The sequence below is a fragment of the Silene latifolia genome, chromosome 10 (genome assembly GCF_048544455.1).
Source record: "Silene latifolia isolate original U9 population chromosome 10, ASM4854445v1, whole genome shotgun sequence".
Lineage (NCBI taxonomy): Eukaryota > Viridiplantae > Streptophyta > Magnoliopsida > Caryophyllales > Caryophyllaceae > Silene > Silene latifolia.
In genome coordinates, this window is record NC_133535.1 from 113830777 (window position 1) to 113848504 (window position 17728).

At 32.3% G+C, this 17728-nt stretch overlaps 1 protein-coding gene across 1 annotated transcript; it reads right to left on the reverse strand.

Annotated features, from left to right (window-relative positions):
* Window positions 1–2488: 2488 nt before the first annotated feature.
* LOC141605821 (putative pectinesterase/pectinesterase inhibitor 12) lies at window positions 2489–11309 on the reverse strand. The gene is made up of 2 exons (XM_074424728.1): window positions 10279–11309; window positions 2489–3374 (listed from the first exon to the last, which is right to left on the reverse strand). Exons 1-2 carry the CDS (start codon window positions 11252–11254, stop codon window positions 2686–2688), a joined length of 1665 nt encoding a protein of 554 aa, XP_074280829.1. The 5' UTR covers window positions 11255–11309; the 3' UTR covers window positions 2489–2685.
* Between the last annotated feature and the right edge of the window lie 6419 nt (window positions 11310–17728).

Here is a 17728-nt window from a genome sequence, read left to right on the forward strand (position 1 = left end):
CCATTTGCAATCGAAAATCCTACATCAATACCCGTCCCTTGGGATACGGCCTTTACTTACCTCTTTACTAATAGTAGAGTAGTTTGTGAAGTTATAAATATTATTTTGGTCTAGGTAACTCTTAGCGACAAGTAACCGAAAACGATAGTCTGACCAAAATCCAACCAAAATAAAAAGGAATTAATAAAAAAAATGAGATGAAGGGAGTAACATTATATACCCAATGTTTTTTTTATATTTCCTGTATTCTTTAGGTAGTTCATCTTTCTTTAAATCCTCCCAATTATTACACAAAATAGAAGAGACTAATATTTTAGGCAAATGTGTATTTTAACACACATTAGTTAAGCAATACACAATTAAAATTAATGGGTCATTCTATATGGTAACTCTATGTTTTTTCAAATTCTACATGGTAACCCTATTTTTCAGATAACACACATGATAACCCCCAACTCTATTAATAAGTCTTGCCGTGACCCTAAACTTTTTTTCCGTCAATTTTGTCCGTTAAGTGTGTGACGTGGCCTATTGGATCTGAGATTTACTACAAGGTAACCCTATGTTTTTTTAAATCCTACAAGATAACCCTATTTGTTTTTTGTGTTTTTGTTTTTACAAAGGAAACACTCTTAAAAATATTTCCTTAGTTCTTCAATCTATCATTCTTAGCAAGTTTTTTACTCGATTACCCCAAAAAAATGTCAACTCTTATTAGCATCATCTCTTTAAGGTATCAATAATATCATTACCATAAATCTCCAAAAATAGGGGGTTCAATAATTAACAAAGAAATTCACTATTCCGCCCAATGTTTACAAATGAGTCTCTACTCCTCAATTGTACCCAACTTTATTGTGCCAATTTGTCGAATAATTGAAGTGAGTCATAGTTGTGTTTACAACGATTTCAATTTCGGGGCATTTGATAAGGTTTCGAAAAAAAAATTAATTAGATTAAACCTATGAATCAAAACTGGGATTGATTATTATAATGCTTGGTATGGAGTACTTTCTTTTAGTCTCCTTAAAATTGACCATCTTAATTAATTATTTTATTTTAAGGAAATTGATCATCTTAATTAATTATTTTATTTTAAGGAAATTGACCATGTTTTATTTATAATATCTTGTCGGGAATTTTTTTGATATCGAAAAAAGTTCGTACTAGATTTTTCTTTCAAAACATGGTTAATTGAAGGGTAATCAGGGTAGATTTGAGAATTTCGCTCGCTTCATTCTTCTCCTATTATAGGGTAGATGATCTGTTGGGTCTAATTGAGTAAAATTGCAAAAAGAAGATTAATTAAGGGATTATGTTTTTTAAGCACATGTGATTTGTAGAAAAAGTAGGGTTATCTTGTAGAATTTTTAAAAATATAGGTTAGCATGTAAAAATCTCAAAATTTAATTGGCCACGTCACATACTTAACGGACAAAATTGACGGAAAAAAAGTTTAGGGTCACGACGATACGTATTTAAAGAGTTCAGGGTTACCATGTGTGTTCTCTGAAAAATCGGGTTATCATGTAGAATTTGAAAAAATACCGGGTTACCATGTAGAAAAACCCAAAATTAGTTAAGCCTAATGTAGGTGCTGTTTGGCCAAGCTTCAAAAGTGTTTTTGTAATTGAAAAAGTAGTAGCTTGGCCAAACACGGTAAATTAGAGAGTTTTAAAAGTGTTTTTGAAAAGTCGAAAACTGATTATTCACCCCCAAAAGTAGAAGTAGATATTTACTACTTCTACCTCTACTTTTTCACATCCCCTATTTACTAAATGAACAGGTGAACTCACAAAGTTTCCCTCCAAAAAGCATCTTTTTAAATAAGGAAGCTATTGATAATTTAATTATATTAACTAAATAAGAAAATTAATAATTATAATGTATTTCTTTATATAATTCTTTTTATTAAAATTAATCTTTTCATCAAATTATATCATTTTCACTAAACACTAAACTATTATATTTTAATTAAAGTATAAATAATATAAGATTATAAACTATTATATTTTTTATTGATATTATTATTTGATAATGACTTATGACTTGACTAATACTATTCATAATATGTATAAACAAAACTATAACTGGTTTTGATTACTTTCATAACAAAAAAAGTTGAGAGAATTTATAAATTGGAATTGTTAGTGTTGTGGTATATAAAAAATACTTAAAAAAAATGTATTTCAGCACATTACTCAATCTTCTTGGATTAATTTTTAGTTTTAATTTATTTTTTGCTCGAAACAAAATATAATAACGAGAAAAATGAACAATTAATGAGATACCATTATTATTTTTACAGTTCAATTTCACTTAGTTTTTTTGAATAATTTTATAGTTCAATTTTTTTTCCTCAAAATATAATAACGTGAAATATGAAAATTTAATGAACTGCTAGTTTAGCATGATTAAGTAATACAAAATAAAAAGTCTATAAATACCGCGCATTCATTGCGCGAGATCTAAACTAGTAAAGAACCAAACAAAGAAACAAAAGTTGTATTAAAGTAATTAGGCAAACATATAAATTTTATGAGAAACCGCTTTTACAAAAGTAGGGTCAAACAACCAAAAGTTTTCCAAAAAGTAACTTGTTAATAAACTCCTTTTAAAAATGAAAAACCATTTTACAAAAGGCCAAACAACACCGGTACATCTAATGTATAATCTTTTTTCCAATTAAATAGTATCATCGTAAGGAAATGAAGTAGAATCTAACCATTCATCCCCAACAATAAATTGAGAAACCGTAAAATTACTTGCTTCATCATAATCCATAACATGATAACCTCCCCAACTAACCCTACTTTCCGTCAACGAACCCGGACCTTGGTTACCATATTCCCCATAATACAAAGTATCCACAGTATTATTGTCCGACCATTTACTCCAACCCGACGGGTCGATAAAATCATCAATATACGACTCGATATACACTGTCCTAGCATACTTTTTCCATGGCCTGCCTAGATAACTTTTCACCTTACTCTTGTTTGAGTACAAGTCCTCAGCAGCCAAAACGGTACAGTTTTGAATCGAGATACCCGTGTTCTCATCGGGATTGTCCCGTGATTGGGCTGTGATAGCAGTGAATTGGCCGGGGAGTGGCATACGGGTCACAATGTTGCACCCTTGCAGGACTACCGCGGCGTTACCAAAAATATAGTCAATGGTACCGTAAATGTTACATTCTCGATAAAATTGCCTAAAGGAATGGACATATAACGTGTCTTGGTACCCGATAATGGTGCATCGATAGATTGCAGCTAAATCCGCGTTTATTCTTAGGGCAACTGCTTGGTGTTTCTCTGGGCCGGCTATATTCTCGAAACCCATGTCTCGAGCTAAGAACCCTTCTCCGGATACCGCTGCATAATTGCACAACCAAAATTAAATTATTGGTATATTATATGGGATGATAATTAAATAAAATCAGAAAGTTTCAGCGAGTACATTAAGAGGGCGGGTTAGGGGTTAAAGCTACAGTAGCACAATATATTTTACAAAGAGATTTAATAAAGCTTGGCGGTCTATGCCAACGATAACTTCCATCACTTGAAGATTGATCATGGAGCGCAAAGCGAGCAACAGAATCAGCAATTAAGTTTGTTAGTCTCCCTTCGAAGAGGATCTTCGAAGCTGGAGAGGCTTGTAGAAGTTTCCGGCACTCCATGATGATGTTACTGCCTTAATGGTATATTACTGACTATTATTCTTTTATATATATATATAATAAAGTTTTTGTAGTATTCTGTATTTTATTATTGTCGTTCACTATTGCGAAGTCCGAGTTCAAAATTGAGGTCAAAGAAAATGAAAAAAAAAAGTTGTTTAAAACTTAAATCATACCAAAGGATCGCCTTAAGCAATAATACGGTTTTATGCTATAATATTTTTTTTTATAAGGAAATGAAACTAAAGAAAATGACTTTAAATATGAAACGTGTTACATTAAGTTATAAGTATGACTAGTTTTACAACTAGGAATTGTTTTTTTTTTTTTTTTTTTACTTAAATTCAGTTCATTTCAGCTTTATTCAGTTCAGTTCAATTCATTCCCTCACAAATTAATTCTTTATTCAATTTAGTTTAGATTCATCCAATTCAGTTTATTTCAGCTCTTTAAGTCGAAAAGAATATAACCTTCCACTTCTACAACTACAGTATAATAGAACAGATGTAGACCAAGGTTTACATGGCATGTGATATGACTATTTTTGTCAAGAAGATATTTTAGCTAGTTGTTTGTGTGGTTTTTTTTTTGCAATTTAGCAAATTATTTGTGTCGGCGATACCACCCTTGACGATATTACGATTAATGCAGTCTCATTCGATCAGAAAACTACAAAAGAAACTTGGAATAAATGATAAAGACAATTTTGATGTTCATGGCTCATCTATTTTATACGGAGTACCATTTTTCTTTTCTATGTGGGGAAGTAATAGCACTCACTGCATTCTATTAATAAGTCACATGTATTCATTTTACTCCTCACAAACTAGGTTAACAGCTAGTCTTGTTATAGACGGATATATCCGTCTATAGCTAAAGACGGGTCAAATAGCTTGAAAGTGGTGACATTTTTGGCCCCACCACCCTACTTGTTGCTTGTCCTATTAGAAATGTGGTATTGTATTTGGCCCGTCTTTAGTTATAGACGAATATGTGCCGTCTATAATGAAATTTTGTGTACTAAGTAATTGACGTGACACAGAATTTCATGAATATCAGAATATTTAGTGTCTTTTACATTTGACAAAAACGATCATGTAAAATACTACTCTTTTCTTATATATTTACACACTTTTTTTTTTTATCAAAGATCAATAATCAATTTCATAATTAAAATAGTACGGAGTAAAAAAATTATATACTCTTACGTAAAATACATACTTTCAATCTCAAATTAAAAACAGTTTATTCTATTATGTCCATTTGTTTCTACTCATTCCAAATGAAGAGTTTCCTATACAATATTATACCGCGTAATGTTCAATCCACCGTCTACTAAGAGAATAAGTGTTCACATCATTTTTTTCTCCAAAAAGCATCTTCTCAAATAAGGAAGCTAATTACAATTGAGGGCGTTTGTTTCGTGCATGGGTATGAGTTTGGAATCGAGAATCATACTTGGGTGGTATGGGATTGGAACTTAATTCCTCATACCTAGGATTTGTTTCAATTTTCAGTGGTATGAGTTTCAAACTCAATTACGGTTATAATCTGTAAAATAAAACATTTTTAATATTATAAAATCGTGAAATAATTTTTTAATCAATTAAGTATATATAAAAAATCATTTTACAATATGTCATAATTTCTTTTTTCTTATTAAATCTAATTTAATAACGATGGGCCATGGGTATCAATATCATACTCACCTCCTCCTTGGATATGAAAAACATACCTCATGGGTTTCAGGTATGGGTATGAAACTCTTATATACTCCAAACAAACATTTGGTATGAGTTTGACTCATTCCAAACTCATACCTCATACATTTTTTTATGTGAACCAAACACCCCGATTGAATTTACTAAATAAGAAAACTAATAGTTATATTTTCTTTCATTAAATTAGCAACTTTTCATTAAAATAAATCTTTTCATCAAATTATAAGATTTTCACTAAATCTAAACTATAATCTCTTAATTAATACTCGTATATAACTACAATTTATATAAAACTATAAATTGCTAAATCTTTTATTGATGTTATTATTTGAGGATAACTTGACCCATAGTACGTACTCCGTATAAAATAAAATTGTTAATCGCTATTATTATTTTGATGACAAAAATATTAAGAGAATTTAAAAATTGAAATCCTTAGTTTTGTGGTATAAAAAATATTTTATTTAAAATATATTTCAGCACGTTACTCAATTCACTTGATAAATTGTTAGTTATTACGTCGTATTTTCCTCAAAATAAAATACAATAACAAGAATATGAACAATTTATGAGATAACACTATTATATTGATAATTTACTAAAAGTAGAAGAAACTCGATATATCGTGCATTTATTGCACAAGGTCTAAACTAGTTGTTCATTAATGCACATGTACATCTAACTCATTTGTATATTGGAGCGTTCCAAAGTTGATAAAAAGGTATTATATATATATATATATATATATATATATATATATATATATATATATATATATATATATATATATATATATATATATATATATATATAGAGTCGAGATCCTATGAGAACTCCTAAATATTTGAGGATTGAGGATTAGTGAATACAATATCACATATTCTTTCAATACAATATCACGAAAAATTTGACCTTTGCCAAAAAAAAGTTTTTTTTTTGAAAAAAAAAATTATAATTTTTTTTTTTTTTTTTTGCACAGTGTTTTTTTTAGTGTGATATTGTATTGAATAACCCGTGATATCAGATTGAAACAACCCGATATTGAAACAAAATCCTCAATCCTCAAAATATAGTGATCCTCACATGATCCCATTCCTAAATATATATATATATATATATATATATATATATATATATAGGAGTTGAATGAGTACCTAAAATGGTGAGTCAAGGAAATTAACTAAGTCTAATCTTACCATTAATCTTCTTATGATTGATGGTTGAGATTTTAAAACTCTAAGATAAAACTTTAATATTTTATAATTGAAACTTTAATTTATGAGTATAACTTTAATTCTTTAGAATTATAACTTTAATATTTAAAGTCATTATATAAATTTAAATTTATGTTATAAAATTTTATTTTAATAATTTTTAAATGTAATTTTAATGTTTTATGAGTGAAATTTTAATTCTAAAAATTGAAAGTTTAACTTTTTTAGCTAATTTCTAATATAAAAATTTGAATTTTTTAAATTTTACTAATTTATAAATGTAACTTTAATGTTTCGACTTTGAACTTTAATCTAAAACTTGAAACTTTAATTTTTTTTAAACAATTTTTAATATAAAAATTTGAGTTTTTGTAATTTTACTTGATTTATAAATGTAACTTTAATGTTTCTGACTTTTAAAACTTTAATGCTAAAAATTAAAACTTTAATTATTTTAAACCATTTTTAATATAAAAATTCGAATTTTTTTAATTTTACTGATTTATAAATATAACTTTAATGTTTTACGACTAAAACTTTAATGCTAAAAATTGAAACTTTATATTTTTTAGATAGTATAAAATATTAAAATTTGAATTTAATTAATTTTACTGGTTTATAAATTTTATGTAAATATTGTCATTTTATAAACCTAACTTTAATGTTTTAAAATTGTAACTTTAGTTATAATTTTTGAAACTTTATTTTTTTAGGATTGTACTTTATGCTAATTTAAATTTATGAAATGTAATTTTAATGAAACTTTAGTCCATGTTATGTGAAACTTTAGTCCATGTCATGTGAAACTTTAAACTACTATGCGTGAAATAAATTTTAGTGCGGGTCAAGGGAAACTTTAGTCAATAACAGTGAAACTTTAGTCCATATTTTATAACTTTAAGACATCCCCCATCATTACCACCAAAATGACCCGCGACCACCTGCACAACAACCAAACCAACCACCACCATCAACGATATATCTAACCACCAGCGACCATGTCGTACCACCTGCAACAGCCGCCACCACGCACCACCAATATGGAAAAAAAAAATAGAAGGCCACGACATGACCACCACGTCCCGCCGCATCACCTTCCCCGTCGCCATATTGGTCATTTTTAATTAAATTTTCGATTATATATGAAAGATCTCATATTTTTAATTGAAGATCTAAAATTTTTGACACAAAAGATAAAAAAATTAGTAAATTTTCGAAAAAAAATGAAAGATCTCATACATTTATTTGTAAATCTGAAATTTTCCAAACAAAAGAGAGAAAAGGGAAAATTTTCGAAAAAACAAAAGAGAGCGAGAATGGAGGCAGCGGCCTGAGTACCTGACCCACCACCCCCCACGACATCACCACTCCCACCATGCAAACAACAACCAACAATCACTCTATTTCTCAAATCTAGAAAAAAAAAAATAAAAAAAATAAAAAAAGGCGGCAGAATGGTGAAGCCGTTGTGTCGGGTGGAGGCCGAGGGAGGCGAGATATGAGGCGGCGGGAGGAGAGGAGATGCAAAGGGCGGCGAGAAAGAGAGGAGGCAGACGGGTAGTGATGGCGCGGGCGGTGGTGGGGAGGCTCCGATGGTGGTGCCGCCAAAGGGAAGAGGAGAAGTGGTGATGTGGTGAAAGCTTTAGGGTTTAGAGAGAGGGAGGGAGTGTTTAGAGAGAAGAAATGAAGAGAGGAAATGAAATGGGAGGCAGTAAGTGTTTAGGGTTTGTAGTCTTTTATATGTCAGTATTTTATTTGATTCTAATCCTAGCCATTTATTTTTTTAGATCTAAAGGCTTATATTAGGATTCATGGGACTCACCTATACTAAGGGACTCACTTGATCTCATTTCTATATATATATTACTCTTTCTGTCCAAATAATTTATATGGTTTTGATTAAATAGTTGCGACGAAATAACGAATGACTTAAACGGGTATATTAACACTAGAACTTCTAAACCATGATGGATAAAAAATACTCCCTCTCTTCCACTAGTTAATTTACAATCCCTATTACTACTAAGAAAATTAGATATTCTCTTATTTTTCAGTCTAAATAATCACAATTGGACCCCTTTCTAAATTCTAAACTATCAATAAATAATGGACTACTAATTAATGTTCCACTATCCTGCTTTTTCCATTAGCCCATTTTATGAATTATTACATAAATTTTACCCACATTATTAAATTAGTATATGCATTTCCCATTTTTCCTTTATATTTGTTATTTTGTATGTTATAACAAAAATTACAATAATAGTTATACACTTTAATAAAATATTTTATATGGATAAAAAAGAATCATGTGTTATTTATGTTAAGTTGACAATCTTATATATAATAAATAACTTTTTTACTAAAAAAATTTAGTTCAATTGTCAATTTCAATCAGGCTAAAAATTAGAGGTAGCAAACGGGTCAATCGGATCAGTTTTGGTTCGGGTTCTTTCGAATCGGGTTATTTCGGTTTATCTTTTTTTTTTCGATTTCAGTTCAGTTCAACTCGGGTTGGATTCAGTTTTCACTTTTAATCGGTTGTAGATATTCCGGGTCGGTTCAGGTTCGAGTTGGATCAATATCGGTGCAAATAAAGTTCGAGTCGGGTCAATATCAGAGCAGATAAGATTCGAGTCAGGTCATAATCGGATCGGATGTCAAGGGATTAGATCTTTATTCAAAACATTGGATATAATACGAATAATTTTTTTAAAAAAAGTAATAAATAATGTTTTTTTGTATAACTACGATATAATATTAATTCATTGACGTCAAAGGGGTGACACTCATCTACAAAAAGACACCCTAGATGTGACGCCTACGTACATTCGGGTCATTTCGGGTTTCAATGTTGGGTTTTTTTCATCAATGTACGGGTTGAAATCGGTTCAGGTATATATCGGTTCGGATTAAAACAATTCAGGTTGAAACAGTTTAGGTTCATTCGATCTTGGGTATATTTCGGATATTATAAATTCGGTTCGAATTCGAATCAATTCAGGTCGATTCAGGTTTCGGGGTGAAGTTAAGTTATACCTTTCGGGTGTACGGTCAAGTGTCGATTCAGGTATTTTCGATCGGTTTTTCGGGTTCGGTATACTTTTGCCAGGTCTACTAAAAATGTCTAATTTTATTTCTCCTAGCTCTTATGCTACACATTATTAAAATTTGTTTTTACAGTGAACTTAATTGTTAAATTCTGTAAAAAAAAAAAAGATTTAAAAAACGGCCTTTCACGAGATCTGCACTAGTTGCTTTATACACGATTATTAAGGTAAGGATAGATGAATTATTTTATAATTATTAAAAAAAATAAAAGTAACTTAAATTGAGGTGGAAATGTAATGGTCCTAACTCACATGAGTTGGTTTATTTACTAGAAAAGAAAAATGTAAATTATAATCAATACACTTTAAATAGAAAAGTATAAACTATTAAACTGAAACAGAGGGAATAGATAGAGTTGATTATTAGATAGATAGTGGAACTTTAAGGGTAGATGATTCTATGGGTTGGTTAAATGACAAAATCATATGATAATTATGAACTCTAACTCCCTTATTATTAAATAATTACAAAAAGAAAAGAAAAATAAATAAATAAATTAAATTACTAGAATTTTCTTTTTCTTTTTGCATAATAAAGATTTAGAAGAAATTACCAAGAGTAGCCGATCTAAAAGTAGTCCAACCATCACCAACACTTCTATTACCGGTAATAATAGTGTTATCTCTTCCATCTCCAAGCATTACAATATTAGTCTTGTAGCTTGGAACTTCCACATTCTCTTCATAAATCCCTTGCCTCACGTATATGAACGTCCTATACTCACTATTATTCGGTGCATAATTTATTGCCTCTTGTATACTAGTAAAATTCCCACTCCCATCTGTTGCCACTACTATACTCTCACTTGGATCGTTCCCGTCATTACCACTGTAATCATCATTTTGTAGGATTTTACGATTTTTACGATCCAGCCACTTAGGCAGGCCCACCAGAAGGCGCCGGCCATGATGATTCTCAGCATGGACAACACCAGCTTTATGTGGGCCTTGCCTAGGGTTAGAAAGCATGGAGAGCGAGTTGCTCACATGCTTATAGGTACTTATTAGGGAAGACACTAGGATGGGCTGTCTCGGCCCAGAGGCCGAGGCTAGCCCTTCTAAACAAGTGTCCTTATTTGTAAGGGTAGCACTTAGAAAAGCCCTTGCATCACTTATTTTTGATGCCTTTATCTTGGGAAGTGAGGTTTTAAGGGCAATTAGTGAGATTTGGTGGAGCTCCTTACAATCTTGAATTGCTCCTCTTTGCTTCTCAATTAAATTGTATGGAGTTGTGGTTGCTAAAATTGTTGAGAGCTTGGTTACTTCAGTTATGGTGTTTTCGAGTGCGGTTAGAATGAAGTTAAGGAGGTCTCCTGGGATGTTTATTGATACTGAGAGTTTTAGAGAGTTGAAGCAAACATTTGGATATGGTGTAGTTTTGCATATAGATTGAATTTGTAAGAGATGGAGGTTTGTTAAATCATTGGAGGAGGAGTTTTTAAGTGCACTTGTTAGTGGCGTTGAGAAAAATGTGAAGCTAAATAGGGGTAAGAGTAGCAAGAAGTGGTGTTTTGCGAGGAAGGCAGCCATGAAGGTGGTGGCAAAATATAAGGTAGAGAATTCATAGAACGAGTATTTATAATTTGTACTTTTAAATAATTCAGTATTTCATTGTTCTGGTCATTTGTTTACCCATTTTATTTTGATAGTTGTTATCTACTTTTTCTTTCCAACTTTCTCTCTTTGTCATTTCACAATCGTTTAAACAAATTTATAATGTGGGGTCGGTTGACAAGTGGATGAGACAAAATATACAATATTTTAACCGATTGTAAGAGCGGAAGATAAAAAAGAGAAGGTATATAGTACTCCTTCCATACCAGACCAATGGTAACATGGTAAAAAATGGGATTTTTAAGAAAAAAAGGGTAAAAGTAGGGGTAAGAGCACCCACAATAGAGAGGATGCTTTCATCTTCTTATTTTTTCTTTTTCTTTCTATTTTTTTGACACTTCATTTCCTCTTTTATCCACCTAATTTCCCACTATCTACATCCTCTTCATTTCTACATCTTTTTTCCTCCGCAATAGAGAGGATTCTCTTATATTACTTTTCTTATTTTTATATTTAATATCATGGGTTACTTTATATTGTTTTAATAATTTACAAATTAATAAAAATAATTTTAAAAAAGTTTGTGTTGCTAAGTTAAATAACATATAAAATTCATAAAACAAAATACATCAAATTCATAATACAAAGTAAGATATAAAATTCATAAAACAAAATACATGAAACTTAACATTAAATTGTAATGCATATTTTTAGTTTATATTCGAGTCTTAAAACATAGTCCATATATGTTCGAACAAATATGAATGTACAATAACAATTAAAAGTATATTGAGTAATTTTTTTCCATAATAAATAAAAATTATAAATTAAAATATTATCCATATGGCAAATAAACATTAGCTTGTGGGCACAAGGGCATATGTCTCCTTTCCTCTACTTTCCTCTAAAAGTAGAGGAAGCACCCATCTTCCTCTATACAAGAGGACACCCAACATAGTTCCCACAATAGAGAGGACGTCCTCTTAGAGGAGAGAGAGAGTTAAGAGGAGGCTCAATCCTCTCTATTGTGGGTGCTCTAAAGAGGGAAAAAAAAAGGTGTGGTATGTAATTGTGGGTTTAATTGTGGGTTGATAGGTGGGGTATGTAATGACATTTTGTGTAAATATCAAAAGGGTATAAGGATAACTTGGTAATGTTGTGGGCCAAATAAGGAATGTTACCATTGGTATGATACGACCGTATTAGGTAAGTGTTACCATTGGTCTGATATGGAAGGAGTATTTCTCTTCCATTTTTGGTGTCTCAATCAATTTTTTTAACCACAATCAATTCAGTACACTTAGCATCCAATAATTGATCATTTCCTTTTCCTTATTCGTCTATGTGCCAAACCAACAGTAAACAATTAACCGGGATAAAAAGAGTAATACAAACATCCCCTATTTACTAAATGAATAGGCGATTCTACGTTTTTTTCCGCCTAAAATATTAACTTCTAATTGGGCTTTTAAATTTTGCATTCTACTATGGGCCAAGTCTAACGTAAAAAATGATTGCCAAAGTAATTTATTTTCGCAGTACATATTTTACTCATTACAGATTTACAGTACTTTTTGTATCATATTTTCCATTTGCCTACCCCTATTGAAAAAACATCAAACATAATTCTCTCTATTCCAAACCCTACCTCTTCTTAAAATAAACAAATTTATTTAATTATGAATGATAATTTGAATGTTAAAACGTATATTTAATTCGTTAATTCACTAACTAGGAATGGAGGGAGTCCCAAATCTCAATCCACTGTCTCTATGTCGCGTTTTTGATGACAAACACAAATCAAATGACAAAGGAAGGTACGGATTGGGGATTAGACTTCCAGTACAATTGGGAAATGCAAATGCAGGCAAGAGGGCTTATCAAAGGCCGTGTTAATAGGCTTAGATGTTGTATGTGTTTTTTTCTCTTAATATTATTTAGGCAGTACGTTTGTACAGTTTCGCTTGTTGAAGGGGGTAAAAAGGGTAGTGAAGGGCGGTCATGGTTGATGACGGTAGTTAACAGCGGTTATGGGTGAGAAATTAAGAGCATCCGCAACAATGGGATTCCCCATATTTTATCTCTCTTTTTCTTATTCGTCCAACTCATTTTCCACTAATTTTTCCATCTACCCTCCCCAATTTGTAACTACATTTACACATAAAATTTTGGGAACCTCCCCAAAAGGAACACAATTTACCCTTACTTTTTTGTTGGGAAGCTCCTCTAAAAATGGTGGAGCCTCAAATTATGGGAAGGTTAGTGCATTAGTGAGGTTACTCATATGAGGAGAGAGGGTGCATATGAGGAACTATTTTTCCACCTTTGCGGATGCTCTAAAGGAGATGGTCTAGGAGGATAAAGTTAGAGAGAAGTAAGAGAAAAATGAGTGGGGAAATGAGAAGGATATAATAATGGTAAATTGTGTACTACGATGAGTAAAATGTGTACTACGAAAATCAACACCCAAAAAAATATAACGTCATTCTATTCAAGATATGTGATATATTAACAATGCCAAATCTGTGATAATAAAGGAAGATTTAGGAGGGAGGAATATTTACTAAATGTTTACTAAATGAATAGATCCGTCTTTTTTTTTGGTGAAATGTGAAAATTATATTAATAATTAAGATAATATCATACATTCACCAATAGACCACTACTACAGATACAGGCTATAACAACGGCTAAAAACCGTTGTTATATAAAATAGCGGACGTTGTTAAAACGTCCGTTGTAAAAGGTTTTAACAACGGTTGGTTTTCTTAAGCAACTCGTTGTTAAAACTATTAACAACGGTTTTAAGTATCAAAACCCGTTGTGGAAAGTGTGACTCAATTTTGGTGGGAAAGTTATAACAACGGTTAATTTACAAGGAACCGTCGTTATAACTAAAGACAACGGGTTGTATCTACATAACCGTTGTTGTTTGTTTTTACAAAATAAAAAAAAATTAAATTAAATATTACTAGATGCATGCATAATTATGGGGCCCGTTATAATTCCGATGCATGCATTATTACCGCCATCCCCGTGTCGTGCATATGAATGGACAATATATGGAATGAGAAGGGTTTACATTAGATTTGAAGCAGGGAGATATGATGATTATGACACAACTTCCTAAACATGCATATATTATATTAATTAAAAAACAACTCAAAGGACACATTACTTAGTATAAATACATACATTATCTCAACCACCATTCCATATCATTATCTCACTATCTTCAAACCCTAACTGCTAAAACAATCTCCAACCCCTAATTAATCTTTCAAACTAACAACTCCAAAGTTCATCAACAAAATGAACGATTACATCCTTAAAACTCTTACTATGACCGAGAACAACAACAGCTTCATCCGCCGGTTGCTCCACATCGAAGACAGTTTTAGGAGCTATCTTGTGGATGCTCAAGCCGCACTCAAGGACACCAAAAGAAATGGCTTGACAGAGCAGCAGTTGTTGCAGCTATATGACGATATAGCAACTGCTGAACGAAACCTCCAAATAGCTAAGGAGGAGAGGAGGGTTATCATAGAAGAGAATAAGACTCTCTATGAAAATATAAGAATTGCATTTTTAGAAATGTAATTCTTTTTTTAATTTATGTATTTATATATATATATATATATATATATACATATATATATATATATACATATATATATATATACATATATATATATATACATATATATATATACATATATATATATATATACATATATATATATATATATATATGAATTATTAATTAAGTTTATCATGCATTCCTCTCTATCATCTTGCTTCTTCTTTGTTTTATTTTATTTAATTTGTTTTACGAGCTAATTAAGCGAATAATAACATAATAATGATCGATAAAAACCCATCATATATACATGCAAATGAAATAATTAAAAAAAGAAAACAATGACGATGAAAGACGATGAAACCAACGATGGACGGCGAGATTACCCGATAATTAGAGAAAGTAAGAGACGATGAAACCAACAAAGGACGGCGAGATGATAAAGCGAAGATGAGAAAGAGAGAAAGAGACGATGAGAAAGTGTGTTTGCTTTGTGTTTGTGTATGTTTGTGTTTGTCATGCTTGTGTTTGTGTTAGGTTATGTATGTGTTTTGTGGTCAGAAGCGATCTGTGTTTGTGTGGTTTATAGTATTGAAAGTATTGACAACGGTTGTTCAACAACAACCGTTGTTAAATAAGTTTTAACAACGGTTGTAAATCAACAACCGTTGTCAAATAAGTATTAACAACGGGTTTAAAAATACCCGTTGTGATTACTTTTCACTAACTTTGCGCCAATTTTGCGCCAAATTATTAACAACGGTTGTGCAAATTTAACCTGTTGTTAAAACGTATAACAACGGTTATATAACCATACCCGTTGTAATTAAGTTTAGTAAAAATCGCGCCATACATTCTACAACGTCTATTGTGATTTTCGTGCATAAACGTTGTTAAAGGGGCGTTGTAGTTGCCTGGATTTGTAGTAGTGGACGCAAACCATAACAACCCTACTACAAACTGCTAAAAATATAACAAATTACATCCAAGGGGACCAACTCATACATTGATACTTAGAAGTCCATTTCCATTGCTGACCTCTGCTTTGCACTATTTGTTGCACAGATTTAACTACAATTGCAGGAGAAGGAAGGTAACAGTCCACCCTGCACACATTACGTACCCTCCACAGCTGATACACCAAGGCCAAAACAGCAGCACAGACAATCCTCTTTTTCATTAAGGACCTACATCTCCATGAGCTACACCATTCAAGTATCCCACTGCCAGGCAGAGCAACATCCAACCAGACCTTAAGCAATGCCCAGCATTGGCTACTGAAGCTGCAATGATACAGCAGATGAGGCTGATCTTCAGACTAGTCCAAACACATATCACAAGTACCATCCTGAATAACCCTAAAGCGTACTAGTCTATCCTTAGTGAGTAATCTTCCTTGGATAGCCAGCCATCCAATAAACGAATGCTTGGGCACATTGAAACGATTCCATACAACAGGATGCCAAGGAACCTTAGCCTGATCTCCTTGAAGCCAAATGTAACCCTCAGAGATAGTATATCTCCCTGCATTAGTCCTCCATTGACCATTACAGTAAGCAGGTTTAAATTGATCCTTGACCTGGCAAAGTTTCCTCCATGTCCAGCTTGAGCTAACAGTTGGAACATAATCCGTCTTAGCATGAGTATATAGACATAATGAACTTCCAAAAATTATTGTCTTATATCACGTGATCTAAACTAGGAAATAAGACAATAATTTATAGACGTGACGCATTCAAGATTAGTAAATATTAATCAAGCTTCTTAGCAAATTTACTGATAAGATTACTTAAAATTCCCTATCTACTAAAAGAATAGGTGGAACTCTAAATTTTCCCACCTAAAATTTTAGAATCTAAAATTAGGTTATTATTATAGTCTATTCTATAGGTGTATCTTGAACTATAAATGGATATAATCTTTTAATTGGATATATTCATAAATTGAAATGCTCACAATTTGCAAGATTTGCCTTGACGGGTTTTATAATAAAAAATTCATTGATTTTCTATGTGATGGGGCATATTCTGCACCCGCTGACCAAGTCAACATATTGAGCAAGGTCAAATATATCCACAAGCAAGTCAACGACTTAGACAGCCTAACCGACGCCACAGTCGGCTGTCTCTTCTCCTGGGTCCGGGGGCAACTAGCCAGCCGGGGCACACATCCGCGAACTCATATCCAAGACCCCTCGGCGGCGAGTCAATAGGACCCGCCGGCCTGCCATGGGTCCCTCGGCCGAGGGTAGATCAGTCTTTCCACCTGCTAGCCACTTGGCCACTTGGCCACTACGTGACAAAAGGTGAAAGTCTATAAATACTCCTCAACTCTCATTGAGGAAAGGATCGACAATTAAACCTAAGAATCACTATTCATCTGGTAATATCTTCCTTATCTCTCTACAATATATACTTCGCCAAGTAACAACAACTTACCTCTCTAAGTTTACTGACTTGAGCGTCAGAGTGAGTTCGCTCGGTCCAAAGCCGAGCCCTCAGTTTGTTCACTGTTGCAGGAGACTGAAAGGAGGATTCAATCAAGGACGTCATTCTACAGGCACGGGTGGTACCAAATAACTGCTCTGGAATTACACCCGGAACAATTGGCGCCGTCTGTGGGAATAGATACTAGAAGCTAGTCACATTCATTCCCAAACAAAAAAAAAAAAACAAAAACCCACCCAAAAAGCTAAGAAGATGTCAAAACAACCAGAGAAGGTGCTGGTGGAAAATAAGTTCTACCAAGACAACACATTCCACAACTCAGAAATCGGGCAGTCCCCCACCGGCCGTATCACTGATACGACGAATGGGATGCCAAAGGAACCAGATACACCGCTGCCCGCCGACCAGGTCACCATCATGGGA